Genomic DNA, 21,179 nt, shown 5'->3' on the forward strand with positions numbered 1-21,179 from the left:
CGCGATAAAGACGGCGTGTAAACACTCCGGCTATTGGCACATTTGCCAGTGATAAAAATGGCCGCCAGCGCGGTGTGACGCATATCCCCGCCCTCCCCGTCAGTCTCAGTGGATACAGCCTTTAGTGGTCGGCACTCGGCTGGCAGGTCCCGGCTATGGAAGTGCTATAACTCCCACTTCGGACTTCTGCGGAAGGGGAAAGAGAGCCTTTAGCCTGCAGGGTTCGTAGTCGTAGACGGTGAGGTGTCGCCTGCATTCCACCGCCCCGTTCGTTTAACGTGCCCGGTACCGAGCAGACATGGCGGCCCCGCTTGCTCAGTTTGACGAAGACTGGCAAGACTTTTATGAGTTCCGGCCCCCTGCCGCGTCCCCCGGGCCCAAGAGTAACCTGGACAGAGTTAACTCCAACCCGTCAGAGGCGCAGGGAGGACTGGCAGCGCTCGATGACCTCACCGAGCTGGACAACGGCTTCTCTGTGGAGATCATGGGGGGGTTCAAGTCCATGGAGGATCTGGTTAACGACTTCGACGAGAAGCTCACCGTGTGTTTCCGCAACTACAGCACCGACACCGGCAACATCGCCCCGGTCGGGCCCATCACTGAGGAGGGCATCATGAAGGACGATGAGTGAGTCAGAGGGACCCGGGGGGGGCACTGGGGGTAATAGGGTATAAAGCACACACGTCTAGGGAGCTGCAGCTCTCACAGACACAACTACCGAGGGGTGCGTACCGCGCCTGCCGCTCCTCCGCTGTGTGCCCACTGCCCTCCTGCTTCCCTGGCCGCTCCTCCGCCCTGCGCCCACTGCCCCCTGCTTCCCTGGCCGCTCCACCGCCCCGCTCCTCCGCCCTGCGCGCCCACTGCCCCCCCGCTTCCCTGGCCGCTCCACCGCCCCGCGCCTGCCGCTCCTCCACCACTCTTCCCGCGCGTTATCGTACACAATGGGTACCAGAGAGTGCATGTGACACAAAAATTTAGCTAAAGTAAAGCGCTACTTTTTTTTCCCACTTATCAGCGCATGTACTGATAACGGCAATAATTAGGTAATTTCCACTGCATTCACTCAAGACGAGGTGATGTGCTGGCGTCATGCTGCTGCGTGTCCGTTCTTGTGAAGCGCATGTATATAAACGGGGAACGGTTCCGCGGCAGTTATGCGCGTGTCCTTAAAGCAGGGTATGCCTGGATACAGAGGATGCTGCTTTGGATAACCCGAGGCTTGTACTGTGCTCCCGGTGTACATTATTAATAAATAGCGTCTGTACAGCGCTGCGGAATATGATGGTGCGATATAAATCAATTAGTAATTAAGGGTCAGTTGAGTTGAAGTTTAAAGTGTTTGTCAGAGTAACCTATTCGGGACCTGTAGTAGGTAACTTGGTACTGGTGTGTATATAGTGTGTGTGTATGTATATATATATATATATATATACATACACACACACACACCGGTAATGTGTGTGTGGAAGCCCCTCGTAGTCTGTACCTTCACTGGCGCTGTGTATCTGGAAATGACATCACTTCCCAGACTGCCTCGCGTTACAGGACCCAGTGGGATCGCTGCTTCATGGGGCCGGTGGGACATATCGACCAGTCAGAACGCTGGGCCCCTGGATCTGCCGCTCCGCTGTGCTGCTGCTTACAGGGGACATCTCTGCTTTACAGGGTGCTGTGCAATATGATGTCATGTCTCATCACCCCGCTGTGCGGGCAGCACCAAAGACACCTATGCTTTATGTTGGGCAGCTCACATTCCCAAAGGAGAAGTACTCCGGGGATTGCCATCGATAATGCATAGTGATCTCAGGGTGCTGGAATGTCTGCTTTAGTGAATAGACCCCCCAAAATCTTGTCTTATTATCTCAGTGGAAACCATAGGTTCATATTATATCCTATGTGGTTTAGGTGGCTGCCAAAGGTCACATGAACCACGGCAGCGATCTAATGAGTTGAAATCTTTTCTGGTACGTCCCCTTTAAAGGTTTGGGTTATTAAGGGGGAAGCAAAATGCGGACCCCCAATAATGTATCTGATGTCACAGCGAAGATAAAATGCCTGAAGCTTTCCGTTTTATTCTCTTGCTGCACTGCTTTTGTGGTTATTTTACTGATCATCTGAGAATTGCGACCCTGACGGCTCCTTCCCGCATTGCTACCCCCTGCAGCCAGACCTAACCTTGCTGTGTTGTTTAACCCATTGGGTTCCTGACTCCCTGGCGGGGTGAATGTACGTCGGCTGCTGTTGATTCTTGGTTGTTGACTCCCGTCGAGCTGCTGTCTCAAACACTGCGGTCCGGCACCAGCCTGCTGACTCCTGCAGCCGCAATAAATGACTGCGCTGCGGTTCTGCTGCATTGCTGGTGAATGCGGCCCGCATTGATTTAGCCTCTGGCAGACGCGCAGGCTTATGCCTGCCCTTCACGCAATGCTCTCTAATAATTCCTAGCTGTCAGCAAATGCTCTTATCAGCACACGCTATGAATGACTTTACTTTATAAATAATATAACCCCACTTATGCAATTATATGTATGAGAATACCTGGGCACTTTCTCAATGAACTGACCCTGAGACTTCTGAAACATTAACCCTTTAATTGCCCATTGTGAAGGTTCTGTGTAGTTAATCAACAAATGGCTGGGAGAGCGGTCCTCCGAAGAAACCTTGACTTGTCATTATCTCACCTGCGTTCCAGCAGGAATATCAATAACACACTGGCAGCAAAAGCATCGATTGAGGGTCTCCGACATGACGACAGCCGGTGTAGAGTTGGAAGGAGTCCGTTCCTGACTGTGTGACCCTGAGAATCTGCCCCTTTACCCTGAGATTGGGGGCAAAAACCCCACTGGGCATGAAATCCTGACGGTGTATTAAATACATGCGTTATATGCATCTGTGGTAAAAGGAGACTTCAGATGAGCTCTTCTATTTAATAGACTTTTTTGATGCTGGAAAAAATAATTCCTGCTTTTAAACGAAAGCTAATAACTACAAAAGAATTCTAATCCTTGTAATTTGTTGGCTCCTTAAGAACAGTTTAATAATTTCCTTAGCGTGGTGGGGGTTTTTTTTGTACCTTGCCAAAGCAAATATTTTTATTTTTTTATTTTTTTTTTATATTCAGCGTATCGGTCCAATGGTGAGTTTATATTTAGTATTTTTAGTCCATTTTAACCAGCAACAATAAAATGGTTTTATAACCCCTTTTGGAAGTAAGGATTAAGTAAGAGTGCGTGGTGTGTGAATAAAGATTTGCACGTCCCTCTCGTAATACGGCTCGGTGTAAACCCGTTAATTGTTCTTAGCGTGGATCATTGGCAAAGGCTATGTGATTCGTGAGATACAGCCGTGTGTGGGGATCTCCCACGGAGGGCAGGCTGGACAGGGTTACGTGTAATTGTACGTGGCAGGTATTGCGGTAAGCAGCTCTTTTTTTCACTAATCTCTCTTTCCCCGCGTTGGATGAATACAGACTAAACGGCAGCGGTGTGAGCATTGGGTGAAACGTGAAAATTGCGCTGGAGCGAGCGTGTGCTGTGTCCTCGTATGGGAACACGTTACTGTGAAGCTTGTGTAAGTGTTGGCTTATACCCGGGGCGTCCACGTTTTATCCTGCAGTGGGTGATTTCATCAGAAATGTATGCGTGTGTGAGCCGTGTTTTTAATTGAGAGAAAATATATGTCATGCTCCGTATGCCAGGGGGACGCTGTTGCAGAGTAGGACACGGTGTCCCCACAAATGGAAACCTGTCGAGTTCTTCGCCCTCCGATTTCCTCCTCTGGTTGAGCCTTTTGGGGAAAGACTTGAGGGCATTCGCAGAATAATCGAGACAAGCTGGAGTTCAGGATAGTCAGGATCAAGCCGGGTCAAATACAGGAACAACTCTGTATAACACAGTAGGATAAAACACACTATGGCAGACGCAGGAATGCCCTCTGAGGCTTTATATAAGGCTCAATAGAAAGGGCGCCAGATTCAAAAGGTGTGACTCCGTTCAGGACGTGCAGCCTGCCGGCGGACCTTAGGAACGGGAATCGAGGGACCGGCGGCAGACAAGAGGTTACGATACACTCTGTGTATTAATACTAAAAATATTGTGAATCCTGGGCAGGTTGGTGTCAAATAAAATTGAGAAGTAAAAATAAATTATCACTTGTATGTGACAAGTATGCCACTGACATTGATTGGTGAGACCCATCAATAATCAGTGACCTAAAGTGTCCCTAATAATTGATCAGATTTTAATAATAATTATGAATTAAAAGAAAACATTTATTCATAATCTGTGTTTTTCCTTACCTTGGATGACCTCTCTTTGTGACAGCTGTCACTTAAGGGAAGAAGGCACCTAATGGCTGCCTATTCGGTCAGGAGTGGAATGATCTGATCGTCGTCATCCTCTCCTGACAGACTCTGCAGCAGTGAGCCAAACTTACAACATTTCTTTATTTTAACTCTCTTGTGGAGACTGAAGGCACAAACCTCAACCCCTAAAATGCCGTGTGGTATAAAAGGAGTTAACGATGATCGTTCTCACCAAAACTGCCACTGACAAGTAACGTAACCTGCTACTTTTGAACACAGGACGTATATGTACGTAAATTGTCCACAGGCAAGTTGCACTCTGAATCCAATCAGCAGAGTTGGTGCTCTTCCTGCCCCACAGATCCTTGTTTTTCTGGGGATGCGTTTTAAAGGGACCACTCCGTTATCACATGCAGTAAGGTGACTGCCAACAAATTCTGCTGTGATCAGTGAAGTTATTCAGATCGGTTTCATTCATATTTTTCATTACTGTTATAGCTTAGTAAAACATTAAATAAAAAAAAATGTACAGCGCTTTACAGTATGATAGAATGATGTAAAATCTAGACTGGTTGTGGCCAGCCCTTTAATGAGTTAGGGCATGTGATAGTCACACTTGTGTGTTTGGTAAGCCAAATTCAAATCAATCATTTAAAAATAATAGAACATATTGACACATTCAGTCACTCTATCCACTTACCAATATTCTACCCTGGGAGAATCACAGCGAAAGCTATTGTGGTGAATGCCAGGAGATGAGCATACAGGTTTAGTTATCCCCAACATGTTTACAACTATATATGAATAGATGATGTAGTCTCCAGCCAGTGGTAAATCTATCTTTAATGCTGCCCTAGGCCTAAATAAAGGCAACGCCACCACGCTGAGCGCTGGATACTGCGTCATATCCTGGATCTCCACCTTTTAGGGACTCGCTGGGTAGAAGTGAATTATGAAGAGATCATTGATCTCCCTTTTAAATAGCCCCCTGAACAGTGGTGCTGCAGGGAACCTGATCTCCCCAATAGTCTTCCTGGACCTGTTGCCCTAGGCCTAGTTTGGCCTGAATACACCACTGTGTGCAGGTTTAAACATTTTGGAGTATCTACAACCAGATCTAAAAGTCAATCCACTACCACAATCCACATTACCCCAGCACCCCCGTAGAGTATATCAGTGTCTAGAGATGCCACGGTGTGGTTTTTTTCCCCCCCATTTTGAAATGTCCCCAAAGATGTTGAACATGGGTGAGGTCCAGTGACTGCAGGGGGAAAGGCACTCCACTCCTTGCCGGATACGCCTGGCGAAGCTTTGATGTGTGTTTAGGATTGTTGTCCTGCTGGAAGATGAATCCTTTTCCAGACGACTTTAAGCCGGATGGCATGTCCCTGCAGACTGGAGTGCTGCTTCTCTTTAGTGTAGTAGATCTTGTGCAAGTCACCAACTCCAGAACAAGCAAAGCATCCCCACACCGGAATATTTCCTGAACCATATTTAACTGTGGGCTTTACAGACTATGGTGCTGCCCTCACATGGACTCTGCAAGTGCAACCAAAAGCATCACATTTTGATTCATCAGTAAATACATCCATAAAGCGTGACTTAGTAAGCCATTGGCTGCCTGTTAGGATTACTACATTTCCTTCTAGAATTCTGGAGTCTGTTATTCACCCGTAGGCAGTCACGGCACAATTCAGCTGTAAGACGCATGCCCAAGAATCCTATTTTAAGGGACACTGAGGGAACCATAGATAAAGCTAAGGGGCCATCAACGCATGTGCATACACACAGGTATGCTTAAAAGACACAACCACATGCATGCGTACAGAGATATCCCACATAAACACACAGTTCTATTCACTGAAAAGAGAGGTTATAAAGGTCCAACACTGGCAGCTTTCCCCAGCAAGAAGGCCAGAGCTGGCCCTGTATGATATATAACTGAACGGACGAGAAGACTTGGAAGAACTTCCATTGATCCGCATATGCATTATACACGGCAGGCAAGATTTTCCTGAAGGAGAAGCTCACTGGAGTTGGATCCTTGTAATGTATGTTGAAGGGGTTCAAATCACATCTCTTCTGCAAGTGCTCCTTTTTAGTGAATAAACCCCACTGGTGCCCATAAATGCAGATCCCAGCTCCAAACTTCAGAGTATCTCTTCTGTAGCTGCAGCTTCCACTCTTACGGACTGATTCTGTCACATGACGAGGAGGACGCTAACTTTGCCATCGCTGATCGTACTCCAGAAGTGGAGTCTCTCTGCAAATATACCTGCTTCAGCATAGGGGTCCCATGAATTTAGTGGGTTCCCCTCTGCAGCAGGTGGGGACCCCTATCCACCCGGGTCCCTATTGCCCCATTATCCATCCCCACCCGTGTCTCATTGCCCTTTTCCAGCATTGTTGTATTTAATTTGGATAAAAGTTAATTCCATAAAAAAGCCCTTATGGCTTTAGATTGGTTCCCGTAGTCCGGTGTATTTTGAGCGACAGGTGGATATTGAAACTGGACAGCTAAAAAGACCCCACAAGTTAGCATTGACCTGGAGAAACCTCAACAGTGAAAAGAACTCGAGGCAGGAAGCTCAGAATTCCCCGAAAGTGTATATGAATAAGAATTATGAAAGATGGTTATTTGTAAGACTTCCTACCGACGGAAATTATTAACCTCTCATTGGCATGTATGAGCTTTTCAGTCGTCTAAGTAGTTTGCGTAAATTTTTTTCTTTTTTCTTATGCCGTTGCTTGGGAACCTGGCCAGAATAATTTTGCGGTGTTCCCTAGAACCTCCTTGGGAATGCAGAGGATGGTAAAATCTCTGACCAGTCTGCGGATTGTGCTCTAATTATTTCCCCGCAGTGTCGACATAGACAGATTGTTTGTTTGGGATGACGATACCCTGCCGGGACCCGCATTCTAACTGTGCCTCGCTAAAATATACGTTTTATTTACACCATTTGCCCTGTTCGTTGGCATTTCTCTAGAATGACACGAATTTTACATTTCTTTAGTGGCAAAAAGTGACTTGCTTGGGGGTATTTTGCAAGCTTTCCCTGCTTTTGCCAGCAGCTGTGTCTACTACTTAGTGTTGTGTAAGCGGCTGCCGTGTTCATTACGGCGTGGAAAATACAGAGGTGTTTTGCAGACGGGAAAAAAAGCAACACGGACATGGTGTTGGGCGCTTTCCCATGTGTGAGACTATTTAAATATAGATGTGACAGAATCTGGAGACCCTCTGTGTGACTGTACATGGCTTGTGGTCACCATGCGCCCCAAGGTCTGTTGGACGTAACTGCTGGGCCGTTGCTCGTTGTGTTTTGGATGGTAACCTTGCTGGGGTCAGCTGGATTGACGGTCAAGTACAAAGATTAGAAATACCCCAGTTATTAACCTCTTACTTAAATGATGGGAACCCGAAATGGTTTGTGTTGAATCTTTATCTGTACATGATCATCAAAACCCGCTCTTCTTTCTCTCTAGAATCTGGAACACCTTGACTGACAACTATGGGAATGTTATGCCCGTTGACTGGAAGACATCTCACACCAGAACCTTGCATTTGCCAACTTTGAACCTTTTGGATAAGGCAGTAAGTATTTTTTTTTTGATATCTTGTGTATGTTTTGATAACTATTCCTGAGTGTCCCCTGTAAGAGGTGTTTTGTTGGCCCGGTATATTGTAACGATAAATCACGGATTTCTTGGGTCATCCTGCCACTAGAACTGCACATTATGCACGGCCACCGATGCCGTTGTTGCGGAAGAAACCTGATAGGGATTTTTATAGATCCCTGGACAACATTCTGTGCTGAGTGCTTAATATCATTTGCTGGCTTTCACCATGTTACATGTTTTTACTCCAGAACATTATGTGGAATGTTATCCATCCTATAGTATGGCTTTAACACGCTGCAAGCGAGTAGCTTCCTATGTGTTCCAAAGTGGCTGTTTGTGTACATATCCATCTATTTTCCTGCCCAATAAATCAGGTGTCCGTCCGTCTCCAATCCCATGAGTAAGAAGAAAATGCACGCGGTCCCCTGTCTGCTTGTTCTCGCTGCACCAAAGACACTTGAGGCATGTTCCTTTCCGCGTTGCCCTGGATTAGTGTACGTTTTGTTGTGGAACTGTAAATAGGTCAGCTGTCCCCATTTCTGTGCACATGGTAGAAGACCACGTTTGAAAGGCACAAATGTCCTTCACTTTTCTAGATTAAGGAAAAACATTCTTGCCATTTGCTTATGGTTGAGTAATGAATATAAATTTAATTTAAAAACACTGAAAAAATTTTAATAAATAAAATCTCTATCAGAAGGCAAGAAGATCCCAGGAAACGGGCTCCTATTTTTATTTATTTATATATATATATATATATATATGTCAAAAAATAGAGTATTGCAGAGTATGCGGTGATACCTTTTTTATTGGACTAACATAATATTAAAAAGACAAGCTTTCGAGAGTTATCCTCCCTTCATCATCAAATGTAAGCCCCTTGGATAATAATAATGAAATTGTCAACCTCTCCAATCATAATCTATCAATACCTGAGAAAATAATGCTATCCAAGGGGCTTACATTTTGTCCAAGCACCAAACTGGACCACATTCAATTATACTCAGACTTGGAGGAATTTTTTAGAAGACTGAGGCTTAAGGAATTTTTCTTTGAGAAAGAAAACACCACATCCAGTCCTGTTAAAAATGAGAGAAAAAAGAACAAAGACTTTACACCTGCAACAGGACGTAATATGAAATTGGACAACTACATTGAAAGCTTCCGCACAAGAGCAGCATCCCTCGCTACCACACAACAGAAAAAAATGCTACACAACCTCCTACCTTCAGAAAGAAATGCCTTGAATAATTTAATGAATAATAAAAACATAATCATCAAGCCAGCTGACAAAGGTGGATCAGTAGTCATCATGAACACCCAGGACTACATGGCAGAAGGAAATAGACAATTGGCAGATGAATTCTACTACAAAAAATTGAACCAGGACCCCACCAGGGAATATACAGAAGATCTTATCAAACTTATCAGATCCTTCTCAAAAAACATGCAACAAGAATTGGAAAATCTTGTGCCTTCAAATCCTCAAATAGGCACTTTCTACATGCTGCCCAAAATCCACAAGCCAGGCAACCCAGGACGGCCCATTATTACAGGTATGGGAACTCTTACCGAATCTATATCTGGCCTTATAGAAAACATTCTTAAGCCCCTAGTTATCAGCACTGAGAGCTTTATACAGGACACCACTGATTTTCTCAATAAACTGAGCCAAGTTAGTAACCTTCCTGCCAATACAATACTTGCAACCATGGATGTGGAGTCTTTATATAGCAACATCCCCCATAAAGATGGTATTGAGGCCTGCATCAAATTCCTCTCCTCCAGCAATGCCACACAAAAATATGATAGTGAAACCATCGCCAAGCTCATAGAATTTATACTGACACACAACTATTTCAAGTTCTATGACACTAACTACCTACAAATGACCGGGACAGCCATGGGCACCAAAATGTCACCGCAATATGCCAACCTTTTCATGGCTGACTTGGAACAGAGATTCCTAGCCACTCACCCCCACAAACCGCATAATTATTACCGTTACATCGACGACATCTTCATAATATGGACAGAAGGAGAAGAAAACCTTTTAAAATTCCACAAATCTTTCAATTCATTCCACCCATCTATAAAACTCAAAATGAATTTCTCAAAACACAGTGTGAGCTTCCTGGACTGCACTATAACTGTCACCTCTGGCTTTCTTTACTCTTCCGTGTATAGAAAACCCACAGACAGGTACAGCTACCTTCACAATTCAAGCTTTCATCCCAAACACACTAAACAAGGTGTCATTTACAGCCAAGCCATAAGATACCACCGTATCTGCTCTGACACTCAGGACAGAGACAAACACCTGGGCGCGCTGGCAGAGTCATTTCAGAAGAAGGGCTACAAGGAAAAAACTATATCCAAAAAAATTAGATCTGCTGTAAGGACACCACGGGAAAGGCTTCTAGAATACAAAAAAAAGGATAACACAAGCAGGATCCCTCTGGTAGTTACCTACAACCCAACTCTTGAGGAAATCCGCAAAATTATTAAAGACCTACAGCCGATATTCTCAGAAGACCCCATACTGAAAAAAATATTCCCTCAGCCCCCAATACTGGCATTCAAACAACCACCAAACCTGAGGAAAAGATTAGTGCGCAGCAAACTGGCCCCAGAACAGGAGCATACACAGAATGGCACCGTACCATGCAACAAATCCCGCTGCAAACTTTGCCAACAATATGTGACAGCAACACAGCCAGTCACAACAACAAAACATACAGCATCAAAGATTCTTACTCATGTACATCGGCAAACGTGGTGTACATGATACAATGCTCTGCATGTGACAAAGGGTGCTACATTGGAGAAACTGGGCTTAAGCTGCACCTTAGAATGAACCTGCACCGAAGCTCCATCAAAAACCATGAGGAAGAAAAATATCTGCACCCCGGTAGGACATCATTTCACACAGAACAATCACTCCATCCAAAACCTAAAAATTAAAGTACTCAAAGGAAATTTCAGAGACTCTCAGGAAAGAAAAACATTTGAGATGAAAATTACACATTTCAACACCATAAAAGAGGGACTTAATGTGGATTCTGGTTTCCTTACACACTACCAGAACTTCATATGAACTTCATCTAAACATCCAATGTCTAATTGCTGTTATCTTTGATGTCTTACTGTGGTTATTGGTTCCCTAAGTTTATTTATTCTGTCCCTGGGTTATCTCTCCACCTCTCTGCATTTCTCACCTCCAGACCTATTATTTACGACACCCCACTCAACCCCCCCCCTTATACCATCACTTGTTTTAAGTTGTAACCTCTATCATGTTGATTAGTATTGCTTCGGACCTGATGAAGGGAGGATAACTCTCGAAAGCTTGTCTTTTTAATATTATGTTAGTCCAATAAAAAAGGTATCACCGCATACTCTGCAATACTCTATTTTTTGACATCGTGTCTACTGGACTAATACGGCTTCACCCTTTTACATATATATATATATATATATATATATATATATATATATATATATATTATATTTATCGCTATGGGTGGATAGCTTTCTGGCTCCCAAATAGAATATCGAGCTGGCTTCTACCTTCTATACTAGCTTCTAAGTTTGTTGAGCCCTTGTATATACCAGCAAATTACAACATTCAGGCTTTTTCACCCCCAAACCGTGTATGGAGAACCATTTTTCGGTCTTCTTCGCTCTTTCTTTGAAGCAGTTGGCTTTGTTATTGGCCTTTTTAATACTTCAAGCTGTATGTGTTTTAATTCTGTGGGCTACACTAAGAAGACTTGTATCTTATTTATAAAAGCTGTAGATCCCAGTAACTATAAGCATATTCGTGAGATACTTGCTGTTTTATTTTTTAGACTAACAACAATTTGAATCTTGACTTGTCTGATGATGAGGAGTTAAGGGAACAACTAGATATGCATTCGATCATTGTCTCGTGCATCAACGAAGAGCCTCTCTTTACAGCTGAGCAGGTAAAAAGGATGACTAAAAACCTTAAAAAAAAAAATAAAAAAAAAAAAAAAAAAAATGTAAAAATCCCAAATGTTAACAGAAAATGCTAAATATTCCTATATGCATTCAGCACTTAATAGTTCATTACACGCAGCTCAAAAGGTATTAGATCAGTACTGTTATCATTCCTTTCAGAGTCTGTTTTGCTTTGATATTTTAATTTTCGGTACTGCATTTCCTGATTTAACCACTCAAAAATTCAGGTCACTGAGCAATAAATGCCCAGCTATTGAGGAGACCGTAACGTTTTCAACCCGTTTTTAATTTATTTTAGTACTGCAGCAAGATGACGCTAAACGGTATTAATGTTTACCCAAATGTGTCGGATTCTAAATTAATGTTTAGATGCTAGTGTTTAGCTGTGCTTTATTGTTTTGAAGGTTATTGAAGAGATAGAGGAGATGATGCAGGAATCCCCTGATCCAGAGGAGGAAGATACACCCCAATCGGACCGCCTCTCCATGCTTTCACAAGAAATCCAGACGCTCAAGAAATCTTCTACAGATAGCGCATATAAAGAAAGTAAGCATACTGGTTATTTGATGTCAAGGCAATCATTCACTCCCAGCATGTACATATGGATCGCTTTCTCTGTGTTCTGAATCCGAATTGTATTTATTAGAACACTGTCAAGTAGGGTTCATAAAATTAACATATAGTCTCACAAAATAGGTGTCACTTTCACCATCTGCTATGATAAGAAGGCCATCGTAGAAATAATTTATTAGGATCACTCCATGAAAGCTGGTTCCTTGGAGAATGCGGCCAGCAGATGCTCTGTCCTTGAGTATGAACTGCCTGCGGACAATCCGGTGCACTTCGGTACTGCTGTCATTGAAAGAGAAACATGGCCGGTGGGATTTCGAAGTACTCTGATTATAGAAGCCTTTTTGTTTGAAAGGCACATACGATAAGTTGAGGACATTTTGGTTAAATGCTGAAATTTAAATGTGCTCCTGTAACCTCATAAATGCGTTGGTTCTTTAGCCTTTCGCTGATTTTCTTTTCTTTAGAATCCAATGCTGCGAGAACAAATTTGTTCAGCGTGTGGCAACTACATTGTAGCTAGACTCAAAAAAAAGAATTGGTGTTTGTGTAATGAGCTCCGACTTTGCACTCTTCAAATAGAGGTGGACAATTTCAGATTAAGTGCCTCCAATTTTGGGAAGGACTGCACACAGAGTGATAAATTCTATTGAAATTAGTTTTTTTTGTAGTTTCCATTGATGGCGATTCATTCCTAAAGAATAGGAATCCTGGCCTTAATGCTAATCTCTCATAGATTAGTACATAAGGAAAGCCCATTTTTTTGTTTGTATTTGAGGTCACCACCATATATTAACTATAGATCACAATGATCCACTAAGTTTTTAAAGGGACGCCATTTTAACCAATCCAGTCAGTGGCAGGAGAAAGCTCTGCCACTGAAATCAATGGGGGCTCTTTCTGTGCATGCACGGGAGAGGGGCAAATGTATATGGAGGGATTGCCCCCCATGTATTTGCAAGGCAGACCCCACAGAAATGCACCGTATATGCATTAAAGTGAATATTATGGCTGCAGTTTCCCTTTAACGGTATTGACATGAGACGGTGAATCCTGTTTGAGTTTTTTGTTTGTTTCCTCAACTTACTGCGGACGAGGAGCTCCCAAACTACAGCTGTAGATTATCGATTGTGTATTGGTCAAAATAGAACCTCTGGCCTTTCTAAAGTTTTCTTCCTTATTTCCTAGGAGTGAAGAGAATGTCCGTCGCGGAGTTAAATGACCTACTTGAAGAAATTGAAACCGCTATTAAGGATTACTCTGAAGAACTAGTGCAACAGCTGGCTTTGAGAGATGAGCTAGAATTTGAGAAAGAAGTGAAAAACAGCTTTATTTCTGTCCTCATTGAAGTCCAGAACAAGCAGAAAGAGTACAAAGAGAACCTGAAAAAGAAGAAAAGGCTGAAGGGTGGGAGTTCGCAGAACGGCAAGCAGGAGAGAAGTCACATCCCGGGGACGGTAAGGATATGTTTCCTCTTAGCCGTCGGCTATTTTTCTAAAGCCGTTTTTATAGCCGATTAATATTACATACTTTCCGCTGGAAATATATCGCATTTAATGAAGCCATATTCCACATACTTTTATTGCCAGACTAGAACAGAACTATGTGCTCTTTGTGGATAAGTAAAGTTATTTTGTAGGGAGTTTGTATAGAGCTACAGAGATTACACGCATTAGATCCATGTTTCTGCTGTTGATTTTCGTTTGTTTTTTTTTTTTTTTTTTTTTTTTTTTTTTTTTTTATGAAGGCTTCCAAACATTTATCAGAAGTGATGTTTTTAACAGATTATGCAGATCCAGGCTTTTTTGAGGTTCAATACATGTGCGGTTTCGTTATTCACATTGATTCTGTCTGTTACTGCCTTGCTGTAGCGTGTCCTGCGTTGACCTTAGAAGCCCTCAAGCTGCAGAGCCGCAGAAAGCATTGGATGCCTTTTCTGGCTCCTTACATGACTTCATTGGCAGTTGATGTTTTTTAACCGTTGTAAAGCGTTTTGTGGGCTTTTTTGTGTGATTGCTCAGTTGCTATGAAGTAATGTGCCTGCTTTTGTATAAACTGTTCTGTTCTTTCCTTGTTTTTATTCATTCCTTTTTTTTTGTCTCTCTCTGTGTAGGGATTTTCAGAGACTGTCTGTTTTCGCTCACATATCAGTAGACTCTTTCTTACTAACACCCAGTTCTCTCTCTCTCTCTCTGTCTGTGCTTGCTATAGCGCTTCAGCATGGAAGGCTTGTCAAACGTAATACAGAATAGCTTTCGTCAGACGTTTGGGAATTCGGGTGGAGAGAAACAGGTGCTGGGATTTCTCTTAACATTTCGTCCTATGTCTGTCAACTAAAGAACGAAAATGACTATGGGCCCCCAGTAGTTAACATTTGCATGCAGTTTCCATGTGTCACATGAAGTTTATTTGTGCAAAACCCATCGGTGAAGGCGTGTTAAAGTACACTATATGGCTAAAAAGTACGTGGACACCCCTTATAATTATTGAGGTTAGGTGCTTTAGCCTCACCCATTTCGAACAGGTACGTAAAAACAAGCACACAGACGGCCATCTTTGTAGACTAACGTTGACAGTAGAACAGGTCATACTGAAGAGTTCAGCGACTTTAAATGTGGCACTGTCATAGGATGCCGCCATTGCCACAAATAGTTTGGTGAAATTTCAGCCCTGGTAGACCAATTCACTGTAAGTACTATTATTGTGAAGTTTAGGAGTAGCCACTCAGCCGCAAAGTGGTAGACGAAGCGCACTTGCAAAGCGTGTACAAATCGTCTGTCTTCTGTAGCCTTACTGACTACAGAGTTCCAAACTACCTCTGGAAGCAACAATCACACAAGCATTATGTGCCAGGGGCTTCATAAAATGGGTTTTCATGGCCGAGCAGCTGCACACAAGCTGAGGATTGCTGTGCACAATGCCAAGTGTCTGGTGGAGTAACGTCATCGGACTCTGGAGTAGTGGAAGCGTGTTCTCTGGAGCGACGAATCATGCTTAACATCTGGAAGTGTGCTGGATGAATCTGTGTTTGGTGGATGTAAGGCGTACGCTACCTACCTGAATGCAGTGTCTGCCATAAAGTTTGGTGCTGGAGGGATAATGGTCGGGCAGTTTTTCAATGTTTGGGTTAGGCTCCTTAGCTCCGGTGAAGGGTAATATTAATGCTACAGCCTACAAAGACATTTTGGACAATGCTATGCTTCCAACTTTGTGGCACCAGTTTGAGGAAGGCTCTTTCATGCTCCAGCCCTGTGCACAAAGCAGGGTCCATAAAGACATGGTTTGACCAAGTTTTTGGTGTGGAGGAACTCTAGTAGCCTGTACAAAGCCCTGACATTAACCCTATTGAACACCTTTGGGATGATCCGGAACCCTCGTTGTGAACTGGGCCTTCTGCGTCCAAAATCAGTGTTTGGCCTCACATATACCCTCTGGGCACAAATTCCTACAGATATGCTGCAAAATATTGTGGAAAGCCTTCCCAAAAGAGCGGAGACTATTATAGCTGGAAAGAGGGAGACAACTCGGTATTCCATATTTTGGAATGGGATGTCCAACAAGCTAATACTGGTGTAATGTTCAGGTGTCTACATACTTTTTATATAAGTACTTTGATATGCATTTGTTAAACCTATAAGGGAAAATAATTAAGAGCAACTTACCACAAGGAAAAACTGCAGCTGTAGAGCTAAAGACCACCATCTCACTCCCTGTTCTGTGACTTTTACTGCCATTCTTGGCCATTTCAAGCTCCCAAAAATAGAGCTCCCAGCACAGATCCGTCATCTTCACAACCACACCCCATGTTCTGAGTTCACTTCTTTTCCAGCCCTTGTATCCATTGCCTGTTCCCAGTGTCTCCTGTCTCTCCTTTCTAGTGTCCATACCCTCTGCTGGTGTCCTTACACGTACCCTTCTCCCCAGCCTCCAAGTGTCTGCCACTTACTCCATTCAGTGTCCAACCCCCCCCCCCCCGTGTCTTTTCTTGCTTGCTATGTAGTGTGGGGCCCAACATCAGGAAGCGTGAGGTCATTTGTGTGACATCAGCACTGGGCCCCTTAGAGCTCAACCATTCTTCCTGATGGTGGCCCTGCTTAGCCATTAGTGCTACCTAATCACCCGTGTCATTTGGTCCAAAATGCTTGCTACGGTTTCTTTTTTTGAGATGTATCAGGTTTAACAGTTATTGAGAGATTCTGTGTCTCTTTGTTGGTTGTAGATTTGCAGATTACTTTGATTCAGTTAAAGGCGTGTTTGGTTTGGGAAGTATTATAGCTCAAATGAATCCAAAAGATATCCGTCACTATAGCCATCAGCTCCATGGTTGTTGTAGATGTGATTCTCTCCCACTTGTTGGTTCCGTTTGACGTGTTCCCTGGAGCTTATAGAAATGTCATTAGCACATAACACGTGTCAAAATTCAATTTTATCAACAAATTTATTTTGTATCAACAGTATTTGACCACAGTTATTCCATATGAAAAGAAAAGCGGCCCTCCGTCTCTTGAAGACCTCCAGATACTAAGTAAAAGTAAGTATAAACTTCCATTTTCAATGGGCATTTAAAGCTTAAAAAGCCTAACGCCTTTCAAATACTGAATTTCTCAGATAATTGTTCTAAAAAATAAATAAATAAAATCCTTTAGATGCATATTAGTTCAACCAGTTATCCAACTCATGTAAACCGAGCATAATGCTCAGATCATTTTCATTATTTGGACATTCCTGCCAGCAGTGGGTATTGGCGCTGTCATTTGGGTAGAAATTTCTTTACATTTTACTGAAATTCTCTGCAAAACAAAATACAAAACCCCATTTACACTAAAGAAGCCCCTAATGTTTTCTATTATAACGTATTGAACTAGTTAATCAATAAGACAAACTTGGATCAATGGCAGCCTCGGTGTGTAAAAGGTCATAACCACTCCTTTTTGCCTAAAGAAATGTAACTTTAACCTAAAAAGCTTATCTGTGTGTTAAGATGTAGCCTGGTTGTGTACACACAATTCACAAGCTGTGTAATTGTATTAACCATTTATTGCCTATTAGAAAGTTTAGCTACAAAGTAGATACACACTTACTACAGTGACATAGAAAGGATGCCAAAGGCAGACGCCCTACGAGATCCCCCGGCGTTCCAAAACATGTCATTACAAAGCAGTAGGCAGATGTGGAAAGTGTTTTTTTTTTTTTGTTTGTTTGTTTGTTTTTCAAAGCATTTGTACTTTATAGCACTTTTTCACACTTGCCTAAAACATTTGCACAGTACTGTATATTAAATAGGAGGCAAGGGGGCTGTTGGCATTTTGAATGGCATTGTTGGCGATTGTCCCATGATTGGATCCCATGTCTTGTATCTCTAGTACTTCGCGCGATGAAAGACGACAGTGAGAAGGTACCAACTTTACTAACGGACTACATTTTAAAAGGTGAGTAACGTGAACTTAGGTTTGTAGGGTCTGGCTTAAATTTTGGCATAACTAAATGACCGTAATTAAAACTATCTTGGCTGGTGTACTCCTCACTGTATACTCTGTGTGTGTGTGTGTGTGTGTTTTTATTTTTATGTAATTTTCTCGTTTGGAAGAACGCATATTAATTACTTGAAATAGAAGTTGCGGCCCTGTTGCTGCAGCTGCCCTCTTCCTCCATGCTCTGGCTTTTCGATCAAACGCATCTCCTGCGCGCCTTGGGGTGGGGGAAGGGACGCATGCATGCGGGAGGACTTTGCATTTGCAAAAGCAACACCATAAAAAGTACCATGCAGCTACAAATCATCAAAGCGCCTATGATGGCTGGAGAGTCTCTTCATGTATGTAATGTGTACAGATCTCATAGACACGAATCGCCATGATCTGCCAGACCGTCCCGGCACGGCCAGACCTCCGCACACTGTATCCAATGTCTTGAGTTAATGTTTTGCTTTACATCCACATTATGCACGCTAGACACTCATTAGATTGAATTAGAATGATGTGTTCCTTCACAGCCTCTTTTAAGGTCTGTATGGATTAACCATTAAAACACTGTTAAAGCGGCGATGGAAGCTCGATCCATGCAGGTGCCAGCGCTGTACATACAGAGAGCCCTTTTCTGAAGATGACTTTTTCGCCGGACCTTTTGTGTTTTGTCTTTTGTTTCATCTGACTTTCTTGTCTTTGTGTTGTGCTAGCACTGGCCTAAGAGCTGGATGCCTATGAGGTTTGTGTAGTAATATCTTGTGTTAGTGAGTCCGCGTCGAGCGTGTCTTTTACACGTACCACTCACTGCCTTGATTTTCAGGATACATAACTAAATGTGATGCCGTTTTAGAGTTTCGGTTTTGAACGCTGCATCCATCGTTTGAAACTCAATAGATACGTTCTACCACTATGTACAGAACGATATCTTTTAGCGATCCAGAACAAGAATGTCCGACTCGTAAAGCCTGCTGTTCCACATAGAAGATTAATTGCAATCTCTAATATGGAAGCAAATATATTTTAGCAGATCTATCGTTTTTAATACTTCAAACACACACTTTTAACTCTTCTCTCCCCCCTCCCCGTAACCGATCAGTGGCTGTTTATCAGTCACATGATAAATAATTGCCACCAAAAAAATATGAATGAGACACCATCTTACATGATTAAATAATTCTTTTTGGGGTAGATTTGGGAATATGAATTCCCGATGTAAAGTCTGTTACTGTTGCTCTGTTCCTTTTTAAAGTGTCAGAATTGGTTGTTTTAAAAAGGAAATTTTTCGTTTATTTCCAATCCCTTCCGGAGCGATGAGCTACACTTAGAAGAGCGCAGATCGCATGGTCACTGATTGCTTGACTTTCTTGCTGCCATTATTTCTTTTTTAATGATCAGTTTTGTTTAATGCACATTTATTAAGCTGTGATGTGTTGCATGTTTCTCTTGCAGTTCTGTGCCCTACTTAAGAAGCCCCCTGTTTCTGAAGACTGCTTGTGTACCTGCCTCGGGATACAGTGTTTCCTGTAATTGTTCCACGCGTTTTCCATGGTTATATTAAGTGTTGCCTATCGGGCCTTGTAGCTGAAACTATAATCGCCGACATCCCATTTCTCTTAACAAAATGTGTATTTTGAGCAAGGTGGTAGATGTATTCAGCGCCTTCCTGTGCCTGTGATAACAAAGTATTAAGTAGCTGCGTTCCACCATTGCTTGCAGACAACTGCTTGCCCCTTGCATGCACTTCCGCCTAGTTTTAGCCCTTTGAATTGCCATGTCGTGAAGGGTTAATACGATCTATGAACAAATGTACAGTTTTAACCTGTTTTTATGTGTTAAAATCTATTTTTACAGCAAATACGAGTAAAAACACTAATTTTACGCTTTTAAAAGGGAGGGGGATAAGGTTTATTACTCATACCAATTTTAACTGGCAGACCCTGTTGTCTGCTTACTAGTTATATTAATACTGTTAACTCTAATGTATAAAAGGGATCAAATTCTAATTGCACTGATTTTATTTTTCCAACAATATTAAAAATGTATGAAACACTAGAAACTGAGTTTATCCTGGGATTAAAATGTTTATTAATCTCACGATCTACCTGTTTCATTGTAAATAGCCCCGAACCCTCATTAACTGGTTATGGAAACATAAACTTTTGTTTTAGTTTTTTTTGGCCCTTTCAAATATCCTCTAAATAAACCTGCAAAAATGTTTATGTATAGGCTACACAACATAAATTGTCAAAATATGCCTGTAAACCTATATGTTTTTTTAATTACCGTATTTTTAACCCTTAATGGCACCATTTGCTAATGTTTTTTCATTTTTTGTAGTCTTATATGTGATTGGTGAATATTAGTCCTGGCTAAATGTATATTTTTTTCCTGGAAAAAGACAAGTTATATTGACATAGGGAATCAAATGGCTGAATTGCAAGAGACTAAAGGGAATAATTGGCTGTCTCTGAGACCTTTAACTGTTTCCACGCCAGAGGCATGAGCAGTATGTTACAGAACACGCTGTTGCGTTCAAAGGCTTAAAGGGAAAGCTCCGTCTCACGCTGCTAAGCTTCTGAGTGATAAAGCAATTATCTAATAGAATAACCCTGATTCCGTCAACAATGATTTGTAATTCAGCGTCACTTTTAGATTCCTTTTTAGAATGTTTTCATTTGATTGAACTAAAAAAATGTTTTCCGTAAACAGATTTTTTTGCATTTCACGGTCCATATGTTTTTCCGCTGCTCGTTTTTGCGCGCAAAAAAAGTAGTGATTGATCTGAGATCACGTAACGTTGGTTCATTTCAGGGTTTCTCTGTGGGATTGGTTAACCCACGGCAGTTCACTGCTTTTAGTAAGATTCAGTGAGATATGAATCCGTATATGTAAAGTGCTGTCCTAACAGACCAGCTTATCAACACCAAGACCGGGCTTCTATACACGAGAATTGCCACATAAACAGTATTATAGTCGGGATGAATATAAGCAGGTACTATTAAGCTGACTAAAGGCAGTATTTAGAAGCATCTTTACTGGTTCTTCAACAGAAGAAAGCCGCTTCCTAAAGAATAGTTTAATCCGGAGGCTTCCAGTTATCCTATAATCACCCATCGCGTTTTCTTTACTGGCCACAGACCTCGGTGTTATAATGAGATTTGTGAGCTGGGTGTCGTTAGCCAGATAGACTAGATAAATAAACATTTCTGTCGTTAAAAATAAGGATTACAATACATGTCGGG

The 21,179-nt window shown here is 42.4% G+C and overlaps 1 protein-coding gene across 1 annotated transcript; it reads left to right on the top strand.

Annotated features, from left to right (window-relative positions):
* Positions 1–298: 298 nt before the first annotated feature.
* LOC149271755 (fasciculation and elongation protein zeta-2-like) lies at positions 299–17,904 on the top strand (the record flags this gene model as incomplete). Its single annotated transcript, XM_089507144.1, has 7 exons — positions 299–627; positions 7,787–7,895; positions 11,773–11,889; positions 12,310–12,451; positions 13,664–13,932; positions 16,931–17,006; positions 17,839–17,904. Coding segments are annotated over exons 1-7 (1,108 nt in total), but the record flags the coding sequence as incomplete, so codon positions are not given.
* Between the last annotated feature and the right edge of the window lie 3,275 nt (positions 17,905–21,179).

This window comes from Sceloporus occidentalis, unplaced genomic scaffold (assembly GCF_023333645.1).
Source record: "Sceloporus occidentalis isolate IW3139 unplaced genomic scaffold, rSceOcc1.0.p SCAF_463, whole genome shotgun sequence".
In the NCBI taxonomy this organism is placed as follows: domain Eukaryota; kingdom Metazoa; phylum Chordata; class Lepidosauria; order Squamata; family Phrynosomatidae; genus Sceloporus; species Sceloporus occidentalis.